Below are 23,601 nucleotides of genomic sequence, written 5' to 3'. Positions count from 1 at the left end.
TGCTGTAAGGTTGAGCTGTCCCAGCAGTGATATGTGGTCTGGGCAACGCGCTCCAATGCTTTGCATCCCTTTAAGTTATTTAAAAATAAACACTTTTGCCAGAAGATGCATAGATTATATAGAGTAAGTGGATTATGCAAATGACAGGTCTTTATGGAAATCTAGAGGAGCACAGAATTTGTTTATGTTCTCTTTATGCGGTCTAAACACTGTTTTATACCTTTTACGGGGGAAAAAACAAATCGTTAATTAAAAGCTGAAGTGTAACTGAGTGAGATGAACTCAAATCAGAACATGGCAATGTTTTAGTATCAGTTATTATTATCATTGGTGCTGGTAGGAATCTAGACAACTGGCAAACAATTAACCTACCAAAACACCACATACACTACAAAACACCACATACACTACAAAACACCATACAAAAGACACAAAAAGAAACAGTTAACAATCTACATAGAACATAAAGGTTTTATTTTGTGCGTTTAATATAAAATGCAACCTACACACAGTGGAGCCAGCAATTATGTGGGTCTAATATTTATATACTGTAGGCCAGGATTGGCTTACTTGTGGCACTCCAGGTGTTGTGAAACTACAAGTCCCAGAATGCCCTGCCAGCTACTGGCTGGCTATCTGCTGGCAAAGCATGCTGGAGCTTGTAGTTTCACAACACCTGAAGAGCCACAGGTTGGCCAGGCCTGATGTAGGCTAATTTACTCTGAGCCAGTGACATCACTGAGGCATAATTATTGGCTCCTGCTTATCAAAGAGCCAACATCCCTATTGGAGGGGGAAGCAGGCGTTTCCATCAGCGACGGAACTCGCTATTGCTTTGTATAGTTAACAATTATGACACTGTGGCACAAGTGTGACTTTACTAGAACCTCTGGCGAGGAGGTCGGCTGCTTGAAGCACGTGGTGCTATGTGCCCCCAGAGCGACCTGAGCCGGGGGTGCCTGGAAATGCACATGGTGACAGCGGACACTGAACCATTTATTCAGGTAGCACTATTTTTCCTGTGTCCTAGCCCAGTGGTTCCCAAACTGTGTACCTAGGCTCCCTGGGGTGCATCGGCAATCTCAAGGGGTACCTCGGCCAGGGCCAATGGTAAGCAAGGCAGGGGACTACTTGGTAATTATTTTGGCTATGGGGTGCCTTGAAAAAATTATGGAGACCCTAAGGGTGCCTTGAACTGAAAAAGTTTGGGATCCACTGCCCTAGCCTTTTGTCTGTCTCCCTAGCTCCAGCAAAGGGGAGTCCGAAGACCCTTGCCCCCCTAAGGGGACTTTTAGCCTCCTCTCCAAGGAAGGGTCCAAAGTCCCAAGCCCCCAGCACTGGCTTGTTGGGTGACTGGAAACTCCGCACTTCGGGGTTCAAAAAAAAAATAATTCTAGAACTTAAGCATTTTTAACACAGTACTGTTAAAATAATATTAATGTTATTATAAACATAAAAGTTTATTAATGTGTGCTTGTTTGTTTAAATACGATTTAATTACACTTTTTTACTTTTAAATAATGGAACTGATGCCTGAATGTAGGATTTCTGCCAATCTATCACGGAGTTCCCGCCGGCTATCATTGGTGGCAGACCGCACCAGCGAATGGGAAGCCTATCTTACAAGAATTCAAGCGGTACATGTACTGCTGCAATGTCGCTATAGCTGATAAAAAAATCATAGTTATCCCATCGTATTACAGTAAACAGGGGCCTTTGTCTGTTTGGTATATTTGCCTCTCCTTTCAGAGAAGTTACAAGCTGCATAATTGTATTAGAATGTTGGCTAACATAACCTCCCGCGGTGAATATACGTATAGATACTGTGGTTATCATTTTATCAGACTTTCGGACATATTTATTAAAGAATGAAAAGCCAGGAGATGGGGCTTATTTTTGCTTCACCCAACACATAAAAGACATTTCATTTACCTTCAGAATCATGCATGGATTGGATCTGGTGTACATGATTATGGCGTTGTTCTGCAGAGTCCGCATTCGCAAGCCCAACCTGAATTCATCCTTCTTGCTATTTTCCGAGACCCGGTATTTGATGTAACTGTTGCCAGCGAAACTGAGGGACGTATGTCCTGAAATCAATTTTTTGCACGTAAGCATCGTTCTTTTAAACAATTTACTTTGCTTTTCAGTTTCTTGTATGTTGTAACAGTAAAATATCACTTGTGTATTACGTTTTCAACACTTCTTTAATAATAATTGGAAAACAAAATAGTTAACTAACACATCGGTTAATTGCAGAAACTTCCACCGTTCTCATTATCCAACATTAAAACATTATATAGATACAAACTGAGGCAATTCACCTTGAATCGCGTCATTATGGCAAATAAATTCCAGTATGCAGGATACTTGCCTGCTCTCCCGAGAGTCCGGGAGACCTATCCGGATTTCGGGAATCTACCGGACATTTCAGGAGAGTTGGCAAGTATGGTTTAGGATAACAGACAACTGTGGTCTTAAATATTGAAGACTGGTTAATGCTTCCGGCCACTTGAAAATATGGTATTGAATAATAGATTTCACCTGAACACTCGCCCAGCTTGCCCGGCGGACACTGGCACATGTAGGGTCTCCGGCTGACCTCGTAGCCCACGCACTGCATATCCTCGGGACACGGCTTGTTCAGACACGGATCTGCGGATCCAGGGCACAGCCCACCTGTAATAACCAAAGCCGGGGTTAGTCCGTGTCAACCAAAAGGGTGAGATTAGCAGGGAAGACAATTATAGAGAATTTGAATCAAGGAGCCGGATCTCTTGTGTTCTACAAGACCTTGTAAAGATCTTGGGGTAAAGCTGCGAGGTTCCGGCGGGTTTGAAAAGTGGAGATGTTGCCTATAGCAACCAATAGAATGTACTAAATAAATGATAACTAGGAGCCTGATTCATTAAGGATCTTAACTTAAAAAACTTCTTATTTCAGTCTCTCATGTTACAATGCAAGGGGTGCAAATTAGTATTCTGTTTTGCACATAAGTTAAATACTGACTGTTTCTTCATGTAGCACACAAATATCAACTTTAAATTTAAATATACAAATAAGCTATCAAGTATTTGTGTGCTACATGATAAAACAGTCAGTATTTAACTTATGTGCAAAACAGAATACTAATTTGCACCCCTTGCATTGTAACATGGTTTTGTCCAGGAGACTGAAATAAGAAGTTTCTTAAGTTAAGATCCTTAATGAATCAGGCCCTAGAATCTGATTGGTTGCTGTAGGCAACATATCCACTTTTCAAACACGCAGAAAACTCGCAGCTTGATACATTTACCCCCCGTATCTCTTCTCCATCAGGAACATTCATCCCTCTCAGTTACACACAGCTGATATCTCTCTACATTAAGTTGGAAGGTGCTTCATTTACATCCTAAACGTTATTTAGTTATAGCTGTATATTATAGTTCTCGTTGTCATTCCAGCTTAAATTAATTAATTGCCCCTTTGTGTAGCCAAGATTTACACCACATTTTTCAGGCACAAGATTTAGCTGAAGAGGATAATCTGTCTCATGCTGTAGCTTACTATGAAGTCGTTATCATTCTGCATTACTTCCCGGTTACACTGCACCTTTCTGCTTTAAAGCACCTGATACTCCACAGATTATGTCTGCAACTCCTCTCCCAGGGGTGTATTTATTATTGGGAGATTAACCATGGCCTTATCTGTGTGGAGTTTGTATGTTCTTCCCGTGTTTGCGTGGGTTTCCCTTCGGGTGCTCTGGTTTCCTCCCACATTCCAAAAACATACTGGTAGGTTAATTGGTTGCTAACAAATTGACCTTAGTGTGTGTGTGTGTGTGTGTGTGTGTGTGTGTGTGTGTGTTAGGGAATTTAGACTGTAAGCTCCAATGGGGCAGGGACTGATGTGAGTGAGTTCTCTGTACAGCGCTGCGGAATTGATGGCGCTATATAAATAAATGGTGATGATGATCAAGAGGTTACTACTGACCAAGCATGGGCAAAGCCTATTCAGACAGCGGAGCTACAAGTACATTTGCCATATTGTTATTGTCATTTCAGGATAAGGAGAAAAAAAAAAAGCTTTATTTATTTATTTGAATAAAACATTCTAGTATAGTATAGATTTGGGAGAAAGTTTTAAATTTTTTTCTTTTTTTTTTTTTTTTAAAGTTGGGTCATACATGATCAGAGGAATCCGACACTGGCTAGAGATGCGCCAATAGTACCCTGACAGCCAGGATCGCCAGGAAGGTGAGCGTCACCAAGTTACCCTGGGAAAATTTCCTTAGTAAGTACTGGTGATAGGAGGTTTTCGCTGTGGTTTAAAAAAAAAACAGCCCTATCACCACTAAATAGGCCCCTGAGTATTTTTCTCCTAATCCTGGTGAAATATCTCCTTGCAGTTGATCTACTTAACTCATACTTGCCTGTTTTTAGGCACTGAAGTCTGGGAGAGGGGGTGGGGCACAGTCAATTGTGTCATTTTGGCCCCCGCCCCCCAACATCGAAATTGATGTTGCCAAAATGACGCGATTCACCGCGAATCACATTATTTTGGCCAGGTATTTGCCGGATGCGGGAGACTTGCCTGCTCTCCCGGGAGACCGACCCGGATTTCGGGAGTCTCCCGGAGATTCCGGGAGAGTTGGCAAGTATGACTTAACTACTCCTCATTCAATCTCACCCCAGCCCCAAATTTCTCTTTTATTTTAGGGCGTAAACTGAAAATTGGTTGGGACCTCTATACCGCTTGTCTCAGGAAATATGTACTGTTTGTACAGGAACCTTTCCCTACATCGTACGTAATATGCTGCCAATATATAAATGTTGGATAATAATAATAGTAAAAAAAAGTAATAGCTGTTTACATTTCAATCCTAGTTACCGGTCTTGGAACATTTCAATCAATATTTAAGTTACTGATTATCAAGTGTTAGCGCTCGTGAAATCCGCACTGCGCACAGGAGAGAGGCTAATTTAAGTATCAGGGGGTGAAGCCTATTTATCATGTAAGTACCGCCGCTGTATTCCTCATTGCCATCACTATGTCAGGATAACGATAGTGTTCCGAAAAAGAGGAAATTATTCAAATATTTATTATTCATTTTTTTGAAATCAAGTTTAATTGTAATTTTCTTTTGTTTCCTATATTATTATTTTTTTAACCCAACTCTTTAGACCCCTCGATTTCTTCTTATATAAAATAATATGCCGCAAACCTAAAATAAAATCATGACCATATTTTATTCCGTGGACGCTCTGCCGGCATTATTCCTCCACGTCGGGTTAATCTTTCAGCATTACAGAGGTAAAACGGTATAATCTTTATCCAGGCGTGTAAATAGAAAAACATACAGTAGATCATTTGCTTAAATAAGTGCCATGTGGAAGACCTATTTACATGTTACTGTGCAACCCATTATACGATAGAAAGCTAGCGCTCCGTTGACATGGAGATGCTTGAGTTACGTCTCCTGGCTGACCTCACCTTACAGTACTAAATATATGTATTTTCTTTGAAAAATGGGTAAATTGCTGTTTTCAGACATGACATGGCTCACTTACTAATCCAGTTAATGCCTAGAGCGAGCTCTCTAAAGAGTGACAGGATGAGATTTAATACGCTTCCACCTTCTCTATTAGTTTTGCTGTGCATTATAACAATAGGGATGAACAGTACACAGGACACAGTTCCTTAGACAAGGGGTATAGAGGTCCCTCCATTTCCGGAGTGGAAGCTGCAGTCAATGTGGTCTGAGCCACACGGTTTCCATGACAACATTTGTTTAACTTGATCAGGTTCTGCACTTTAAATGAAGATACATTCACAATCCACATGGACTTGGCCGGACGGTCACATGGGGTGAACAAAACTGTCTGGACAAGTAGGTGAACGAGGATGAAGGGTCCAGGGATCCAGTACGAAAAGGCATCTTGTAAAACGCACATATGGATGTTTAAAGCGTTAAAGACACTCTAATTAAAAACAGAATCCTTTGATTAATTGTACCTAATACCAGGCAAGGCATATGTCAGACACAGCTGTAAGTCATTTATCTGGACAGAATGGGCTTGATTCATTAAGACACGCAAAACGAACGTAGATTTTGGTTTGTTTTCTGTAAACTTTTTAAAATTCGGGGCATACGCACCTCTGTATTCAACTAGAAGCGGATCTGAAGATACGACACTTGTTGAATACGGGTCTAGGTCCTCTCTGCTCTAACAAAGACAATACACTAATGGATATGTCTACTACATATGTGGACTATAAAGTCCCGGCAGAACACACAACGAAAAGCAGAAAAATCTGCAATTACTGTCACCTGTTACTAATATAGTCATTAATGAAAATTAAAAAAAAAAGTTATAATTTTTTTTTTTTTTCAATTAAATACATTTATTAGGATGTAATTAATGTCTACTGTACATAAAATGCATCTTTACAGCATAGTTGCCTACTCTCCCGGAATGTCCGGGAGACTCCCGGGAGAACAGGCAAACCTCCCGATTACTAGCCGTGTGTTTAGTTGGGTGGCGGAGGGCGGGACTTATGACGCGATTCGCACGTTATAGTGGCCCCGTCCCCTGTTATTATAGGCTTAGAAATGTTGTGTGAAGTTAGGGGGCGGGGCGACGATAATGCGATTGTCTGTCTGACATTGTATATTCATTGCTATTTATCTCACTGCAAGCTATTCTTCTCTGCCTACCCTCTAACTGCCCAATAGGTGCACCTTGATTATCAGTGAGTTCATTTCTGTCTTTCCCTGGCATTCCCATGCTCATTAAATAATTTAGCAGCGCTCCTCACAGTGACCATAGTAGGGGGGGACTTGGTGTTCATGTCTGTGTCTATATCATTATTACAATAAGTCAGCAATAATCCCCTTGCTGGTATTTGGACCTTATCATTTAACGTGGTTTTTGGATAAGAGATCACATACCTGTAAATATATATTTCTTAATAATATTAATATTTGTTTCTTAGAAAATGTCTTTATGTTATGTTTACTATTCAAATACCATTATTTAATATATATAAGTGAAAGGAACAATTTTTAAAATGTTTATAGTGGTCCATTTTGACGCCTACTCTCACCGTTTGTCAGCGTTCATCTCTGAAGCATCGGAACTCCTCTGAAATGTTTAGGCTTATTCTCCCAAAAGATATTCCGAAAAAATGTCAACATATGTTTATTCATGTAGTTGTTCATTCATTCGAGCTGATATTCAAACATCTGATACGATTAATGCTGGAGAGGTTTGCATTTTCAAAACACATCCAAACACAGCTACAACAAACTGACTGCGCTGTTTTGAAACATGTCTGAATTTTAACGATATCATACTTTCCGTCTATACGCGGCCGACAGTAATACCTAATGCTAGTAAAGGGTGTTAGCCAATCAGAATGGCACATGTTTATAAAATAAAACCTTTTCTTACTTAGCACAAAATCTGAGCAGTAAATCTGATTGGCCAGGACCAATTGGCTTTGTAACATGACAGCGTGGGCTCACAAAGCAGAATATTAGGGTGTTTTTTATAAACTAGTTAGATGCTGTCCATGTTCTTATTGCGAGGGCCAGATTGGTTATTAATATGCCAGAGAAATACAACAGAGGCTGTAACTGACGTGATGGGCCACAGAAAATCCTTGGAGTGCACTTATTGAGAAACTAAATACTGTAGCCTGACCTTTTCTCTACCAGAACAATTCTATTTCAGAAAATAATTAATGTGTTGCTCATATCATGATGCCATATTTATTTGAATGTCCGTCCCACATCCCCAGTCACGGACTTGAATCAATAAAAAGCGCAGCCAGCAGTGAATTTAAGTCTCATTTAGTGGTCTCTCTTGCATAAAAACATATATAGTCAGAGCCAGGCATCTCTGTTGATATAACAATTATTTGCTCTCTATATAAAGCGCAGAGTCAGCAAATATTAAGACGACAGCACTGATGTAAGCACTGTGTTTGGTTCAGAGACATAGACCCACGTCTTTAACCCTTCAGTGTCTGGGTTAGAGACTCGGTGCTGTTGTCAGGGTGAGAGAGGGTCAAGCAATGATTTGAGAGCTGAGTAGGTGTTTTAGCATCCCCACCGTCTGGATAATTTGGTGAAGAGAGGACGTTTGTTTAAAATAACTAGAGAGTAGAATAATCCGTTACGTTTAGTCGCATTAGAAGCAATCTGCTATTCAACGACGGCTAAGAGGTTCTGCAGGATGTAGATATGCAAATAGGATCATGTAATGTTGTAACGATGGTCAGGGTTCTACGTTTACATCAAATCAACAAATGGGCTCTGGAATCAATGAGTTTGTGGCTAAAAAAATTAATTGGGCAGCAATAAACCAATAACCAGACATTACTATTGTCTCTGCACTTTGCTTAGTACATTTACATAACATTCTGCTTACAGCGAAACGGATTGTTATTGTCAATAAAAAAATATGAAAGCACACGCATATAATTAAGTCAATTTAAATCTATAGAAAGTATTTCATGGCAACGCTGATATTATTATTATAATTCAGTTAGAGTTAGCCAGGTAGACTTGGATAAAAGGAACAATAATACGTTCTACATATTTTCAGGGTGGTTTCCGTGCTAAAGATCCACAGTTTTAGCAATGGGGAAATGTTGGGGGTTAAACGTTATATAGAATTTCTCATTTTGCATGTTTTATAACAAGTTTAATTGAGGGTTTCAAAAATGTATAACCCGAATGCAAAGTAAGTTATATACATGTAAGTTGGATATGTGAACTACTTCCCTATAGGTCAGGGAACTTTTTTATCTTTTACCCCCAAATATATTTAGATAGGCCGTCGTTACCCCCTTGATTTGAAAGGAATGAAATCATATATTATTAATTATTGGAATTCAAAGTTTTATTGAATCTATTCAAAATTTCTTTGAAAGCTTCAACTTCAAAACTTCAGGTTTTGGAGAAAAGATGTTGCTTCATTTTTGATACGAGAGCATCAATATTGGGGCATTTTGATGTCAGAGCAATTTGGATACAGTCTTCAGCGTCCAATCGATTTCTCTGCTTTGTTTTTATGTTCGTTAGAGTGGAAAATCCTTGTTCGCAAAGGTAGGTTGTTGCAAAAGGCAGCAACTTTTTGACTGCCTCCTCGTGCAATTTTGATGCCTTTGCAGCTGTTGACATCCAAAAATATGATAGATCTGCTTTGTTTTCAAATGCAATACGTGCTTCATTATTACATAGAAGCTCAAGAAGTGCCTCTGCCAACCCTTGAGGCTCTTCTGGTACAACAGCAATTTCACATTTAAAGGGGTCTACAATCCAACTGACAGGATGTGAATCGGCAGCATTACCCCCAGGAAATTCATTTTTACCCCATTTGGGGTAATTTACCCCAATTCTCTGACCACTGCTATAGGTAATGCTAACATTATCCAGTTTCTTACTTTAGCAATGTACATATAGGGCCTGATTTATTAAGGAATTTAAATGCTGACACATGCCGTATATTGCTTTAAATTGCACTGCGCATGCCCAGGAAAAGACTATACACCAGAGAACACAGGTGTATGCGTTTCATCTTCGAACGCAAAGGACACTTCCGACAGCCTACGATTTCATGAGTGGAACGAGGGAAGGAAGGGGGCGTATGCATGTCGGCAATGCACAAGGGCGTCACAAGTTCAGGTGTACACAGTAGGGTTCGACTGAAGCTTTGGGCATCTCTAAGGTACGTGTTTTTCAGTGATATCACTTACACCAACTACAGGGCAGTAAGTGCTGACTGATAGTGATGATGGCCGCGTATACATGCTAGAACATGTGTTTGCAATCAGGAGCAACTGTAAAAATGCATATTATGTACAGTAGACAATTGTAACATCCTGAAATGTATTTTATCGGGGGGAAAAATAAAATTAAAAAACTGTTTTATTTGTAAAAAAAAAAAAATGCATTTGTTTTGCGTGCATTAATGAATGAGGCCCAGAGTCTATACGATGTATATACAGCGACACATTTACAGGGAAGAGAAGCAACATGAACAGCATTACACTGGGATACAATAAGCTGCATTACTTTATATTCAGTACGTGTGCGGCATATGGTACTGATTGGTTCAAGATGTTCCAGATTACATTTAATTTCGATAGCGCGCTTCAAGGAAGTTCTACGGATGGCCGACCAGCCATGTTTTACCAGAGTGGCCGCACACTAATATAACATTTTGGCTGGGTGTGCTCGTCACACTTTCACATCTGCTTTTAACTTTTTAAACGTTTGGCGAGCAGATGGCTTCTGTGGCCTGTTTTGAACTATAACTCACAGAATGCTCTGGCAGACTGTGGTGATTGGCGCACAGAACACAAGCTCGCTCAGATAGCTGGAATTAGACTCTGCAGTTCGTCAGTTCTGGTATTTGTCACTGAAAATTAATTAATTATTTACTTGTAGCTATGTCTTTCTAGCATTTCCACCCTCTATTTTTCTCTGACAGGATTCATGAAAGCCGCTCCACAGAACAGTTGAAGTGCGACTGTGGAGGGGGCAGGGTGAATCGCGTCACTTTGGTTCTGCCCCCTGATGCAATGACAATTGTGCCGTGAAGGCGAAACGCGTCTTGGAGGCCCCCATTAAATCTAGGTTTTGTAAACTCACCTACCAGCGGGGGATTTATTTGGTTCTTAAAAGACCCCGGACCACACAACCAAACACACCACATGGCAGCAGTCGCTCCTAGCTTAAATGCAGACCTTGTTTGAAAATCATGGCGTGACCCCTTGTGCCAGGAACTAGCCACGACTTTGTCCTTGACACTGTCACCTGGACTCAACACATCCCTGCTGCCGATAGCCATAACCAAGGGGTAAATTTTTAAAACCTTCTAAAAAGGAAAAGTGGAGATGTTGCCCATAGCAACCAATTCAGGTTCTCGCTACCATTTTCTAGAACATTCTAGAACATGATAACTAGAATCTGATTGGTTGCTATAGGCAACACCTCCACTTGTCCTTTTTAGAAGGTTTGATAAATCTACCTCCAAGTGTTCTTAAAAGCCCGGGAGGGATCTTTTACTGATATTTTGAGAAATGTATAACTGCAGATTATTATTACTGACATTTTAATCTAATATAGCAAACAAAGTCCTGCTATGTGGTTACTCAAACTGGTTGAATAACGATTTTCAAACTGGTTCTAAGATTTGAAAAGTCATCAGGATTTCTCAAATTTAGATTGATTAAAAAAAATAAAGCGAAATTCCAGGAAGTCTAACACTGTCAACCATGTTCAAGCCGTTCACACGCGGTTGATCGTTTTTCATGTGTCTCAAGCGACTCAAGGACATTCAAGGTAAAAATTATATATTTCTGCTTTTTTTCATTGTGAAGGGCAAAAGTGTTCGACGATTAAAATTTCATTTTAAATACTATTATAATTGAAAATATTTATTAAATGGTTTTAAAAAACCCAAATATTAATTTTAACCATACATGCCAACTTTCAAAACTCCTCCCCCAGGATCCATGTGACAGGCGGTAGGAGGGGGCATGGTACTGTTGTTGCGCCACCATAGCCCCGCCCCCACTATAAAATGGCAAAATTCACGGCATTGAATAGTGGGGGTGGGGCTTAATGGCACAATTAAGCCCCACCCCCACCATGTAATGCCATGAATTTCGCGGGACCCGGGAATACTCTTCCGGTAATTCGGGGAGCCTCGGGAATTGCGGGACAGTAGGCAAGTAATATTTTAACACGAACCACGAACTGTAAACGCGACAGGTCAACATGAACTGCGAATGCAAGTCACAAAAAAGAATCGGGCTCTGACGGTTGTACCGCGAACATGATGGCAGCCCTCAAACTGTCGCACTTCCATTCAAGTTCACAATTTTCACGCCTTTCTATTCACGACTTCTCTGTTGCCAGGCCAGTGGCTGCGGATAGCAAGCCATACAACAACAGGCAGGAGAAACAATCTTACTATGTCAGAAAACAGGCAAGTAAAAAATAATATAAAAAAAAATAAAGTATATCACAATAGTAGTTTAACAGTCTGGGGGAGGTTTAAAAAGCGAAACAGTTTATTTTGAGAAGACATTGCCTTTAAGGGAGAATAAAGAATGCAGAAGGGGAATTAACAGGATAATGTTTCCTCTGGCTAACACATCACTAATCTCTCGCTAAAAACATTATTGTGCCATTAATGACCTTGTTAAGGGTCAGGTAAAAAAAAACCAGTCAAACAAAGGAAGAAAAGAAAACACTGAATGTCACGGAATTAATAGATTCCGGAATTCTGAGCAATTAAACGATGTCATAATACTATGACAGGAATGTATAAATATTCCGTGTTCCGAACACACGATTCTTGGAAGGCTTAGAAAGGAGCAGGGGAGATAGAAGGCTTCTGTCTTTCAATTTGTGTCCACAAGAAAAACCTTTGTTTCTGTAACTGCTATAAATACTAGGTTGGTCCCACTGGGATCTTTTCTGCGAAGGAGGCTAATGCATTCTTTAATTTGTTTTCAATAGCGAACCTATGTTTAGCGTCTCATTCGTACAAGAGACGGTCGTCCTTACTCCCTGCATCGGTGAGCTTGATGAATGACGAAACAATAGCCCCAGCTGTTTCTCAGCTTACAGTGCTCTTAGTTAGCCCTGCTGCTCTTTAGTAATGTATAATTATGCTGAGACAGCTACCACGGATTTACTATGATTTTCTAAAAATAACGAACCCTGCAATCATCCCCAGCCAGGAGGGGAACAGAGGCGCAAAAATTACACTGGAAGTTTCTTATTTTCAATTGTATCTTAGAGTTTTAGGTCGGTGATCTTGTCGTGGAGAAAGACATCGATGCTGAGGTGGTTTGGCTGCCTGAAATAACACAACATACTAATGCTCGTCTTAAAACTTTTATAGATAAAACTGAATAGTATTATGGCTGAACTCCCCCCAACCTCAACTTTCCAAAGTAATGCCCCAGACCCCACTAGCAGAGTTATTGGGATCTTATATTGAGGATTTCCAATGTTCAGGAAATTCTTATCCCTTCCCCTAGCACCTTAGCAATGGGCCATTCTTCAATTGAAGCAGGCGGAGCCCCAAGGTCTAGTAAATATGTACCCTGTCCCCATTCCGGTTCACCTCAGTAATGGTCCATCCTTAAATATTATTTCTCAGCACCGCTGACTTTAATGTGTTGATCAAGACACAAGATTTTACTATGCTGGAATTTAGTATTCCCCATCCGGCTGAGAATGGACCATTTAAAATGCAACTAAACACAAATATGTACTTTGTTTAGCGTTGCATGCAAGAGGTAAGTATTGACAGTGCCAGGCTAAAGTAAAACAGGTCCCAATCTAAACATAAGAGCTCACTATCTAGTGAAAAGGAAAACAATAGACATTTGTGTAAATTGTGCTAAAGAACAATGAACTAGTCGAAAAATGACGGACCCTAAATTGTTGCTATGTTCCTTTTGCACATTTTTCATAAATGTGCATCTTAATCTACCATAAATATTGAACATGCTAACATTTAAAAGGAATATTTGCCCAATAATTTATATAATATATAAAAAAAGCCATGTTTTCTCTTTCTCCAGCTCTTACATTAAGGGGTAGATTCAATTCCCTGTGTTGTTCTTTCGAAAAACGGTGGGTGCGCATCATTATTGTTAGTGCGGTAATTTTAAAAAGGATTTCTGCTCCCGGCTCGGGGAACTGCAAGCAAAATTCAGCGTTGTTGAAATTACAGTACAAACGGTATTGTGGGCAGCACAGTGGCTCAGTGGTTAGCACTTCTGCCTCACAGCACTGGGGTCATGAGTTCAATTCCTGACCATGGCCTAATCTGTGTGGAGTTTGTATGTTCTCCCTGTGTTTGCGTGGGTTTCCTCCGGGTGCTCCGGTTTCCTCCCACACTCCAAAAACATACTGGTAGGTTAATTGGCTGCTATCAAAATTGACCCTAGTCTCTCTCTGTGTGTATGTATATTAGGGAATTTAGACTGTAAGCCCCAATGGGGCAGGGACTGATGTGAGTGAGTTCTCTGTACAGCGCTGCGGAATCAGTGACGCTATATAAATAAATGGTGACGATGATGGTGAATGCGCATCAATTGGTAACGGAATCAAATCCCCCCCTAATATGTAAGCAAGTAAAACAAGTGTTACTATTAATGACTTTTACAATCAACCCAAGTCACTGACTTAGAAAGTGGGATGGACTTTCTTTGAAATATGGCAACATCAGGTAAATAATTTTTTTTTTTAGTAAAAAGCTGGTGACCTATTTCTGTTCCCGTCTTGTGGAACATTATTCTGCAACATCGGAAGACCTACAGGTTGCTTTAGCCATTTCAAATAAAAAGTATAAAAAAAAGTTTTTGTTTAGTATTATAAGGAAGAGAGTCTGGAGCCAGACACAAGGTACTCACCACTGCACACACAGCGCACGTTCCTGTAAAACCGCGGACACACAAAGCTGATTCGTGCCGTGCTGTAGGTCATGAGCGAGTGGGAATCGATGGAAAGGGTCTGCTCACAGTGTTGCTCCCGGCAGTCCAATCCTGAGCAATTCTTTTCCAAGATTGTTGATATCCGAATGACGTTTTCCAAATGTCTTCTTGCGTTGGAAAGCTTCTGGATCAAATAGGCCGGCTTGTAGAAGCCTCCGCCTTGCATCTGCACGGCAAACAGCATGTCCAGCTGGTTGGTGCCCGCCACCGGTTGGATGCTGATGATGTACAGGCTGTCCTCCTTCTGCGTGAGGACCGCGTTCCGGAGGGTGCGTCGGAACCCATGCAAATGAAGGCCCACAAAGTCTTCCGGAGAAATGTTCTCGAAACGTATAGTAACGGCATTGTGCAACATGTCCTGAATCAACTGTTCCACGTGGACGCTGACATCTACTGACACCTGATAGCGTCCGTCGCTAACGGATATATTCAGGGTGTATTTGCCCCCATCAAGGCCCCCCAGGGCGATGACCTTCCCATCGTTATTGTTAACCTTAAACAAACTTTTCTGTTCTGATTTCAGACTGTAGGAGAGGACGTCGTACACATCCTGATCGGTGGCGTGGATCTTGCCGATGACTCCACCTGGAAAGTCGTCTTCCATGGTGACGATGTAGATCTCCAGTGGGGTGGCGGAGGGCTTGTGGACACTCTCCTCTATGACCCTCACCTGCACGTAGGTCTGCGAGGTCAAGGAGGGTTTACCGGAGTCTCTCACCTGTTTTAATAAAGACACAAAACAAAATAAGTATCTTATAGCTTCCCACCACCAGGAGTAGAGACAAATTATCGACTGTCCGAATATCCAGGTAACGATACAGACAGAAATATAGTGCTCATACCGTTAAAAGAGATGTTAAAAGAGAACTCCGACAGGAGAAAATACTTCTAGGTGCACAACATCCCATCCTGCACTGAGGAGACCAGAAAAGGCTGAAACAGGCTTTCTGTACTGTATCGGCCCATGTCATACTAATACACCCAGTGTATGGGGGAAAGGAATCAGATCACTGCTAAGTTATTACCCAGAAGTCTTTTCACCTTTTGGAGTGGCTTCTTGGGATACTATGGGGGGGGTAATCAATTGTCCCCGAGTTCTTTTTTTGCCCACAGCAATTAAAAAAAAAAAAATCTTCCGCAGGTTTTTAACTGCTATAGCGACCGTTTTTAGTTAGTGCAGCGCGAAAAACTTCAATTGAAAAAGAGGGAACGCTGCCCCTGCACGTTAATCATTGTATTTGCGAGTTTTTAGAGGAGTGAAGGGGAGTTCTAACGCGGTCATGTATAACACAAAAAAAAGGTTTTGCATACATTTCTATACATTAGATTGCATTACACATTGATAATATCTACATTACAGCACTTTCTTTAGCATATTTTTTATTTGAACTATTTTTTTACAATAGAATCATTTACACCATGTCACAACACATTATTACATTCGTATTTGTACCAAAAACATACCTAAATATAATTAATTTGCGATTTTATTTTTTAATTTTTTTATGTTTATTTTATTTCATTATTTTTTCACAAGAAAATCAACTTTTACATGTTAGACATTAGTAATAAACATAAGTTTAACTTTTTTTTCACATTATTACATGATTTCAAATACTTTTCAGAGGTTTTTTATTTTTATCACACCCCAAAGAGGTGTGAGATAAAACAGTATATTTGCCTATTTATTAACGCGCCGCGTAAAAAACCAATGGAATAGCTTTTAACGCGGCTGCCTCTCGCACACCCTATACTTTCAATAGACCTTCTACTGGAGCGCGAGAGGACCGTTTCATGGAAAAAAACTGAGCATTAAAAATGGAATTGAATCGCGGGTAAAGTTAAACCGCTCGAAAATGATTAAAAAAACAGGGTTAAAATGACTTAACGTAGTCAAATAAAAAAACTCGCTGACAACTTATTACCCTCCTATGAGTGCTCGAACTGGGGGTGAATATGATGGTATGCCATAAGTTTGTTGGGAGTCCTTTGAGGATGAGCCCAGTAGCAATTGCAAATCATGGTGTAATGATTTATTTGGAGACGAAGCTTTAAAGAAACGTTTCACCTCCTTTGTGAATTATATAAGTCCCAGTTTCCCCTGTGCCCCAAACATTTTCCAGCGCTGAAAATTAAGATAATATGTTATCATTTAATCCCCCACCTCATTAATGTTTAAATGCTAGTTACAGCTCTGGTCCGGTTTGGTATTCCTCGGAATGTTATGTAGCAGAATTCAGTAAACAACCGATTCCTAAAACATTTTAAGCATCCCAACAATATATACACCGTTACATACCTGTATAATGAGCAGATGTTCGTTTAGAATTGTGTGCTGAAAAGTAACTGAGGAGCGTAAGACTCCAGACTGGTCCAGTACAAATTTGCCACCTTCATTTCCGCTTAGTATTGTAAATGTAAACGGTGGTCCATTGTGGTACGAGTCTTTATCGGTGACCACTAGCTGCAGAATGCTTGTCCCAATCGGTTTGTTCTCCTAAAAGATAAATTATACATTAATGTCACTATTTCCATACTGTAACTGTATATCGAGAACAATTGAAAAGATATGGCCAGGAGAACGCAATTAGCGGTGATTGATGATTGTTTTTTCAGTGTGGTTAGCGTCTCCAACAGTCCCACTTTTCAAGGGTTATTCCCTTAATTCAAAACACAAATATGGTAGAGCTTCGCCAAAAGGTCTAATGTTTGAATGAAAACCGGGAGCGTCATATCGTGTCACAGTGTATTATTTGTGACTATTACTAATGTATGTGGGTACTACAGGGCACATTTGAAATACATTAGCTAATTTTGCATAAAACATTTTCACTTTAAACCAACATATATGTCATGTGTATTGTTTTTGTTTAAATTGACCTCCCCCTTAAATCTAGAAAATGTACCCAGCTAATAAACAAAATAAGTTAGAAACCCCTGCAATAGGACCATGGGGTAAATGTATCAAGCTGAGATTTTTCCAGCAGGTTTGAAAAGTGGAGATGTTGCCTATAGCAACCAATCAGATTCTAGCTGTCATTTTGTAGACTGTACTAAATAAATGATAACTAGAATCTGATTGGTTTTTCAAACATTCCGAAAAACTCTCAACTTGATACATTTATCCCCATAACTAGAAATGGTTGGGATATGCAGCAAAATTGTGATAGGGCCCTCTAGCCACCGTTATAACCCCCCCCCCCCATGAAGTCCCTCCATCCACAGTTAGCATCCAACAGGGCAGATCACTATTTGCATTAGTAGCAATCCAGCACATTAGTCTGAATGATATATACAGTCGTTTAATTCTCATTACTTTTCAAATCAAATAACTGCCTGGATACATTTGTTATGAAATCGTATTAAGTCGCTATTAAGGCACATTTTAGGCACACAGCGGTCACATGGGCTGCTACGGCTATAATTGCCCCTTGCCCTGTAATATTCGGAGACACAATGTTTTAAAATAGGCAGGGAGAGTCTAGGCAGTTAAAACGCAGCGGAACACATTTAAACCTAGCACTGATGTAGCAAAAGGACAGTGGGCCCCATTGCAAAATCTGATCCGAGTCCCATAGACATGTGGAAGAACACATGTGTCCTAGTTAACAGTTACTGGAGACTTTCTAGCTCTGAATTCTAGAGGTAGTGCTGAGCAGAAATGTCGTTGTACTGTGCATCCCATTTAGAACCTGATAAATGGGCCGTCTGGTGCTTCCACAGTGACCAGAACTGGGAGCAACGAGTTACAACCTACAGAGGTGGGAACTCAACAGCCGCAAATTTGTGGCAGCCTCACCAGTCATGCCAACCCCCGAAGTCAACAGTGATTAATAATAGTCATATTTCAGTGTGTTATAGGCGCATGCTGATCAATGCTGGGCTATGGTGTCCGGCACTGGCTACTGCTGGCAGCCCCCCACCCTCTAACAATTATGTACACATTACACAGGCTTTTCTAAGATTGCTGGCTCCTAACTTTGGCTAAAATTCCCCAGCTCTGCCGTATATTGTATTCCGAATTGAAAAATTACTTATTGAAAACTTATAGTAGCATACCTTGTCTAGCCTCACTGAAGCTGCTTTTAATCAATGTTCACACAGATTTATGCTCCAATATGCAATGTTATAATTCATCAATAAGGTGCTTTCAGGTGCTCATTGTGCTTGGTTAATAGTGCTACCTCGGAGATCAAACCACCAGCTGAAATCACTGCCCACGTTTCTGCTTGGACTTCTCCCCTCACTGAATTGAACTTTTTATTTTCTTCTAATGTACTGGTTGTCTAGCTATTATTGGCCTTTATTTCATGTGACATATTTATGGATTTTACCATTTGAATTATATTGGTTTACTTACACCAAACCATGTCCCGGTTTATCTTGTGCACTTAGGGTGTATGAATAGCAATCCACTGAATGTAATATTAATTGTCATCTCCAAAGTGGTGCTTCTACTGAGGTGGTTTAGAGCTCTTCCTTGCATGGGGATTAAGCGCTCAGCTACCTTAGTAGTTAATGCTTTTTATCGGACCTCCCAACATTGTCCAAATGTGCCACTGCCAATAAACGTAACAGTGACTGTGCCATGATGGGAATGCGTTTGCGCCATGTTTGGGGCAATGCTGCGTCTGCCGGAATCATGCCTACTGCAATCACGACATCAGCCCCAAACCCTCAAATTGCCAATGCCCCCCCTAAATCAGGACAGCTGGGTGGGGGTCTTAATCCTGTCTTGTGCACATAACAAAATCTTGTTTTTGCAATTTTGGACACAATTGCAATTATCTCAATATGCTTAGAAAATAAGCACATTTTATAATCAAAATATGTTACCCAGTGCTAAGCAACTCTGCATCTGCCTGTCATATAAACCTGGCTCATTCATTTACTGCAAGATAACAGAGTGCTCAAGTAGGTACAAATTGAAATTATTCATAAGGTACCAGTCACATTTAATCCTCGGTCAAGTGATTAGGCAATACCTCAGCTTGTTTACAAGGCTAACCTCGCTATGACCTGCATTATATATTAAACGTCTTCTGCTTAGCTTCCCACAGCCAGGGAAGTGGATAAAAAATTACTCTATTAACATTAATGGATAAGTGAGGAACATTAAACAATTTATTTAACCCAGAAGGAAGAGAAGCTAATCTGGGAGTTATACGGAACACGTGTGTGTATGAACATTCAGTCTGACATTGTCTATTGCCTCCAAGAATGAGGAATGTGTTGGAGGCTTCCTGGGCGAAATGCAAACACAAAATATTTACCTTTATTCCAACAATTTTCATTGGGCTTACTTACTTCTGTGTTACTATTATGTTACCGTTATGTTAGGAAGGCAGTATTGCTGATTATTGAGTGTTTATAAACAGTTAAGAAATATATGCTGGATATTAAATTATCAAGATTCTTTTCAATTTATTTTAAGACAACAGGTGCAGAATCTATGTTGCGAAATGCTTGGAACTTGAGGTTTTTCCACAATCTTTATGCCTAAAATTTAATATATATTTGTAAAATATGTTGATATGTAAAATATATTTAAAAATATACATTTCAGAGGCCATCCCCCCTGGATTCCAAACAGAGACGATCGCCTCACCGCGCCCCCTCCGAATTACAATACTTGTGACCGTACGTTTATACTCCTGATGAAGCTAGATAACCCTGCAGGGCACACTGTACTTATTACTATAAATATCTATATAGACACAGATAGAACAACGACAGAGTGTGGTGTAGACATACCTGAATAACAGCAGTGTAGTTGGCCGGAGTAAACTGGGGGCTGTTATCATTGACATCGGAAATATCAACATTTACTGTCACGGTGGATGACTGAGGCGGGAAGCCGCTATCTCTCGCTTGTATCAGAAGCGAGTATCCGGACACCTATAAAGAATGAGATCAAAGGTAAGAGCAGAAATACAGTTGAACGTTGCGTATAAGGTGTGTGAACCAATGTGCTGTAACCCACCAAAACCAGTCACATTATAGCCGCCAGAAACCCGTAACTTCTCTGCATTTTTTTAAAGGGTTAAACGTGCAAAGTAGACCCTATATTTTGCACAAAATATATGCCCGATCCTATCTGTCAGTATAATATCTATCTATATATAAATATATATATATATATTTGGAAATGGTGACACTGCTGTTGATGATTGCCCCGCCCCCCCCCCCCCCCTCTGCCATGTCACAATCCAAAGGTCGTTGAATCTGAAACACGCAGAGCAATTTACTTTTCATGCTACTCTGTCATATATCTGATGATGCCGGTTAGATAAAGCTTTGAAGCGTAGCAGCCACACACAGAGGACTCACTGCGCCTCCACCAACAAATGTCAGGACCTGCAGGACAGAGAAGTGCTATATATACTCTAATAGAATGTTTATGTGACAAACGCTGACACATAGGGCCGGAATTATATTTGCAAAAAAGACCCCTAGCGGGATGCACCATATAAAAAATGCAACATGCGTTAAATTTTTCCGCGCAGCGCATGCTCAGAAAATGGGTCCATATTTCCAGTTGAGCTTCTCGTAGACCCTTGCGCTCACAGAGGCGGGTCAGAGGCGCTCACATGTAAGTTCAGTTAAGTACGAGCACAGATGCAGAAGCCAACCACACGCCTTAGAGATGGGTCCCATAGATCTTATGATATGTGAAAAAGAACATAGAGCCGCAAAAAGCCTAAGTATACGGACGCATGTTTTGAGGGCACAAAAAAAAAGGCACATTTTATTGCCCAACTCTGTATCAAACATCTAGGGGTATATTTACTAAACTGCGTGTTTGATAAAGTGGAGATGTTGCCTATAGCAACCAATCAGATTCAAGTTATCATTTATTTAGTACATTCTACAAAATAACAACTAGAATCTGATTGGTTGCTATAGGCAACATCTCCACTTTATCAAACACGCAGTTTAGTAAATATACCTCTGAGTCTTTAATTAATCCCCAATGTATCAGATTCTCTTCTGATCACAAGACCTCTGTTCAAATTCTAAATATTACTAATAATAATCTATGGAGTTCTTGGCACTGTTCCTACTTTTCTGAATGTATTAGATAAATGAGAGCTATAATCTGATTGGTTGCTACGGGCAACATCTCCACTTTTCCTTTTTAGAAGGTGTGATAAGTCTACTACCTAATGTGCATGAGACATTTATATCGATTTACAGGGGACTTCTCAGTTGTTTTTTCCACAAGGTTTTCTATAGTGGATATAACTGTGATTCATATATCCTATATTATACTGTAAATCTACTATACTGTACCACATGGATTTCTATATTTATATATATATATATATATATATATATATATATATATATATATATATATTACTGCAGTTATTAAAATGGTGTTCTATATTAATATAAAATATAAGCTATTTTTTTTTATTTTCTGGGGTTATTAATAAGGTCATTCAATGTATTAGTGTCAAATAAAGTAATCAGAACCCATACGACAGACTGATAGAGCCCAGTGCTGTATGATGTATATATGATGTTACTGAGTCACAGAAGCATGTTCTACATAGACTGTAATAAGGCAAATGAAATATCACCACCGTACCTGTTCCCGATCCAATTTATCCTTCACTTTAATTAGTCCCAAACCTGGATCGACCGTAAACTGGTTTTCTTGGTCGCCATTAACAATAGAAAAATGAATATGTCCATTTGAAGGACTGTCCAGATCTTCAGCGAATACCTTAAAGTAAAAAAATAAAATAAAAATAAAAATCAATTAATAAATGTTTATATTATATGTGACGTCGATAACCTCCAGGCTGCCATTATGACCATGCAAAATAGTAATCCAAATATCAGGAAGCCTAACATTACACTTCCTAGTACCAGCCTAATGGAGCTTCTGGTGCAGTTCCTTAGGGCCCCAGAAAGACAAGATACCTCTTACTTCAAAGTGGGGCATCTCCCCTTGTGATCCAAAGATGTCCTGGGACAAATGTAAGAAAGGTATTCTCAATTTTAATTCAAGTCTATTTATAGTCTCAATCATAACCCTAGTTCTAACACTAGGCAAAGCCAACGCTATCTGCTGTCCCCCTCTAAATCCAGCAATGTCTTTCCCCAGTAGGGGGCAGTAACAGGATTCAGGGGAGCCAGCGGATTACATTCACAGGTAAATTATAGGGATTACACCGAGTAAACGGTTTAAAATAAAAAAAGCTGAATTTTGGTCTGAGATCTGGGAGCGCACTCCATCCAGCTCTATTGGTGTTACGATCAAGCAGAATGCCAACAAATTATTACATCGCTAGTACTATGCTCCCAAATATTAGGTAAAATTATTCTGATAGAGGCTGGAGAGGGTGTCCATTCCGCAGAATCTTTCTAAATATTTGGTGCTCATGCTCCGAATTATCCAATTGCTTAAAGAATTTAGTCCGTTTAGTCTTGCAAATTGAGCTTCTGCTCATACCAAAAGTATTGCCTGCTCCCCCCTGGCCCCTCCGGACATTACAATGCACCATCTCAAGCTCTGGCGCCAATTTATTTCTGCTGCTTTCTTCCTACCAGCTCACGGCGGAGTGGCAATCCCTAGCTCCTCCTTCTTTTGTGGCAGCGGTTAAAAGGATACGGTATGTCTACTGTATGGAATATACACCATACTTGCCAACTCTCCCGGAATGTCAGGGAGACTCCCTGAAATAGGGGTGATCTCCCTCACTCCCTGAAGAGTCTGGCATTCTCCCTGATGCTGAGCCAGTACAAGACGTGGTTGGCTTCACCATCTGTGGCATGATGACACAGTTCAGAAATTGTGTCCTATGTCCATGTATTGATGCCTATGGAGGTGGCCATTTACATGGAGACCAAGATTTAATCAAAGGCTGACAGGTAAGACAACATGACTTCAGTAATGGAGACAGAAATGTAAAAGACACTTCAGTCTCTAGAGGTTCATTAGCTGCTTTTCTTTAACGCATAGTTGCCTACTCTCCCGGAATGTCCTGGAGGCATTTCTGGGAGACCACCCGGGCTCCTGGGAGAGCAGGGCAACCACCCGGTTCTAGTTCCCGCAATAGATAAGTGGCGGGGGTGGGG

The 23,601-nt window shown here is 40.3% G+C and overlaps 1 protein-coding gene across 5 annotated transcripts in view; it reads right to left on the bottom strand.

Moving 5' to 3' along the window:
- FAT3 (FAT atypical cadherin 3) overlaps positions 1-23,601 on the bottom strand; it is a 451,200-nt gene that overhangs the window by 27,662 nt on the left and 399,937 nt on the right. For all 5 annotated transcript variants that reach the window (XM_075198718.1, XM_075198719.1, XM_075198721.1 and 2 more), the window contains 6 exons: positions 22,106-22,243; positions 20,266-20,409; positions 16,811-17,008; positions 14,431-15,229; positions 2,545-2,679; positions 1,933-2,090 (listed from right to left, as the gene is read on the bottom strand). In XM_075198718.1, the coding sequence (XP_075054819.1) occupies positions 1,933-2,090; positions 2,545-2,679; positions 14,431-15,229; positions 16,811-17,008; positions 20,266-20,409; positions 22,106-22,243 (1,572 nt within the window). The remainder of the gene's footprint in view (positions 1-1,932; positions 2,091-2,544; positions 2,680-14,430; positions 15,230-16,810; positions 17,009-20,265; positions 20,410-22,105; positions 22,244-23,601) is intronic.

The sequence above is a fragment of the Mixophyes fleayi genome, chromosome 2, assembly GCF_038048845.1.
Source record: "Mixophyes fleayi isolate aMixFle1 chromosome 2, aMixFle1.hap1, whole genome shotgun sequence".
Lineage (NCBI taxonomy): Eukaryota > Metazoa > Chordata > Amphibia > Anura > Limnodynastidae > Mixophyes > Mixophyes fleayi.
This window is presented reverse-complemented; position numbering and strand designations above follow the sequence as displayed.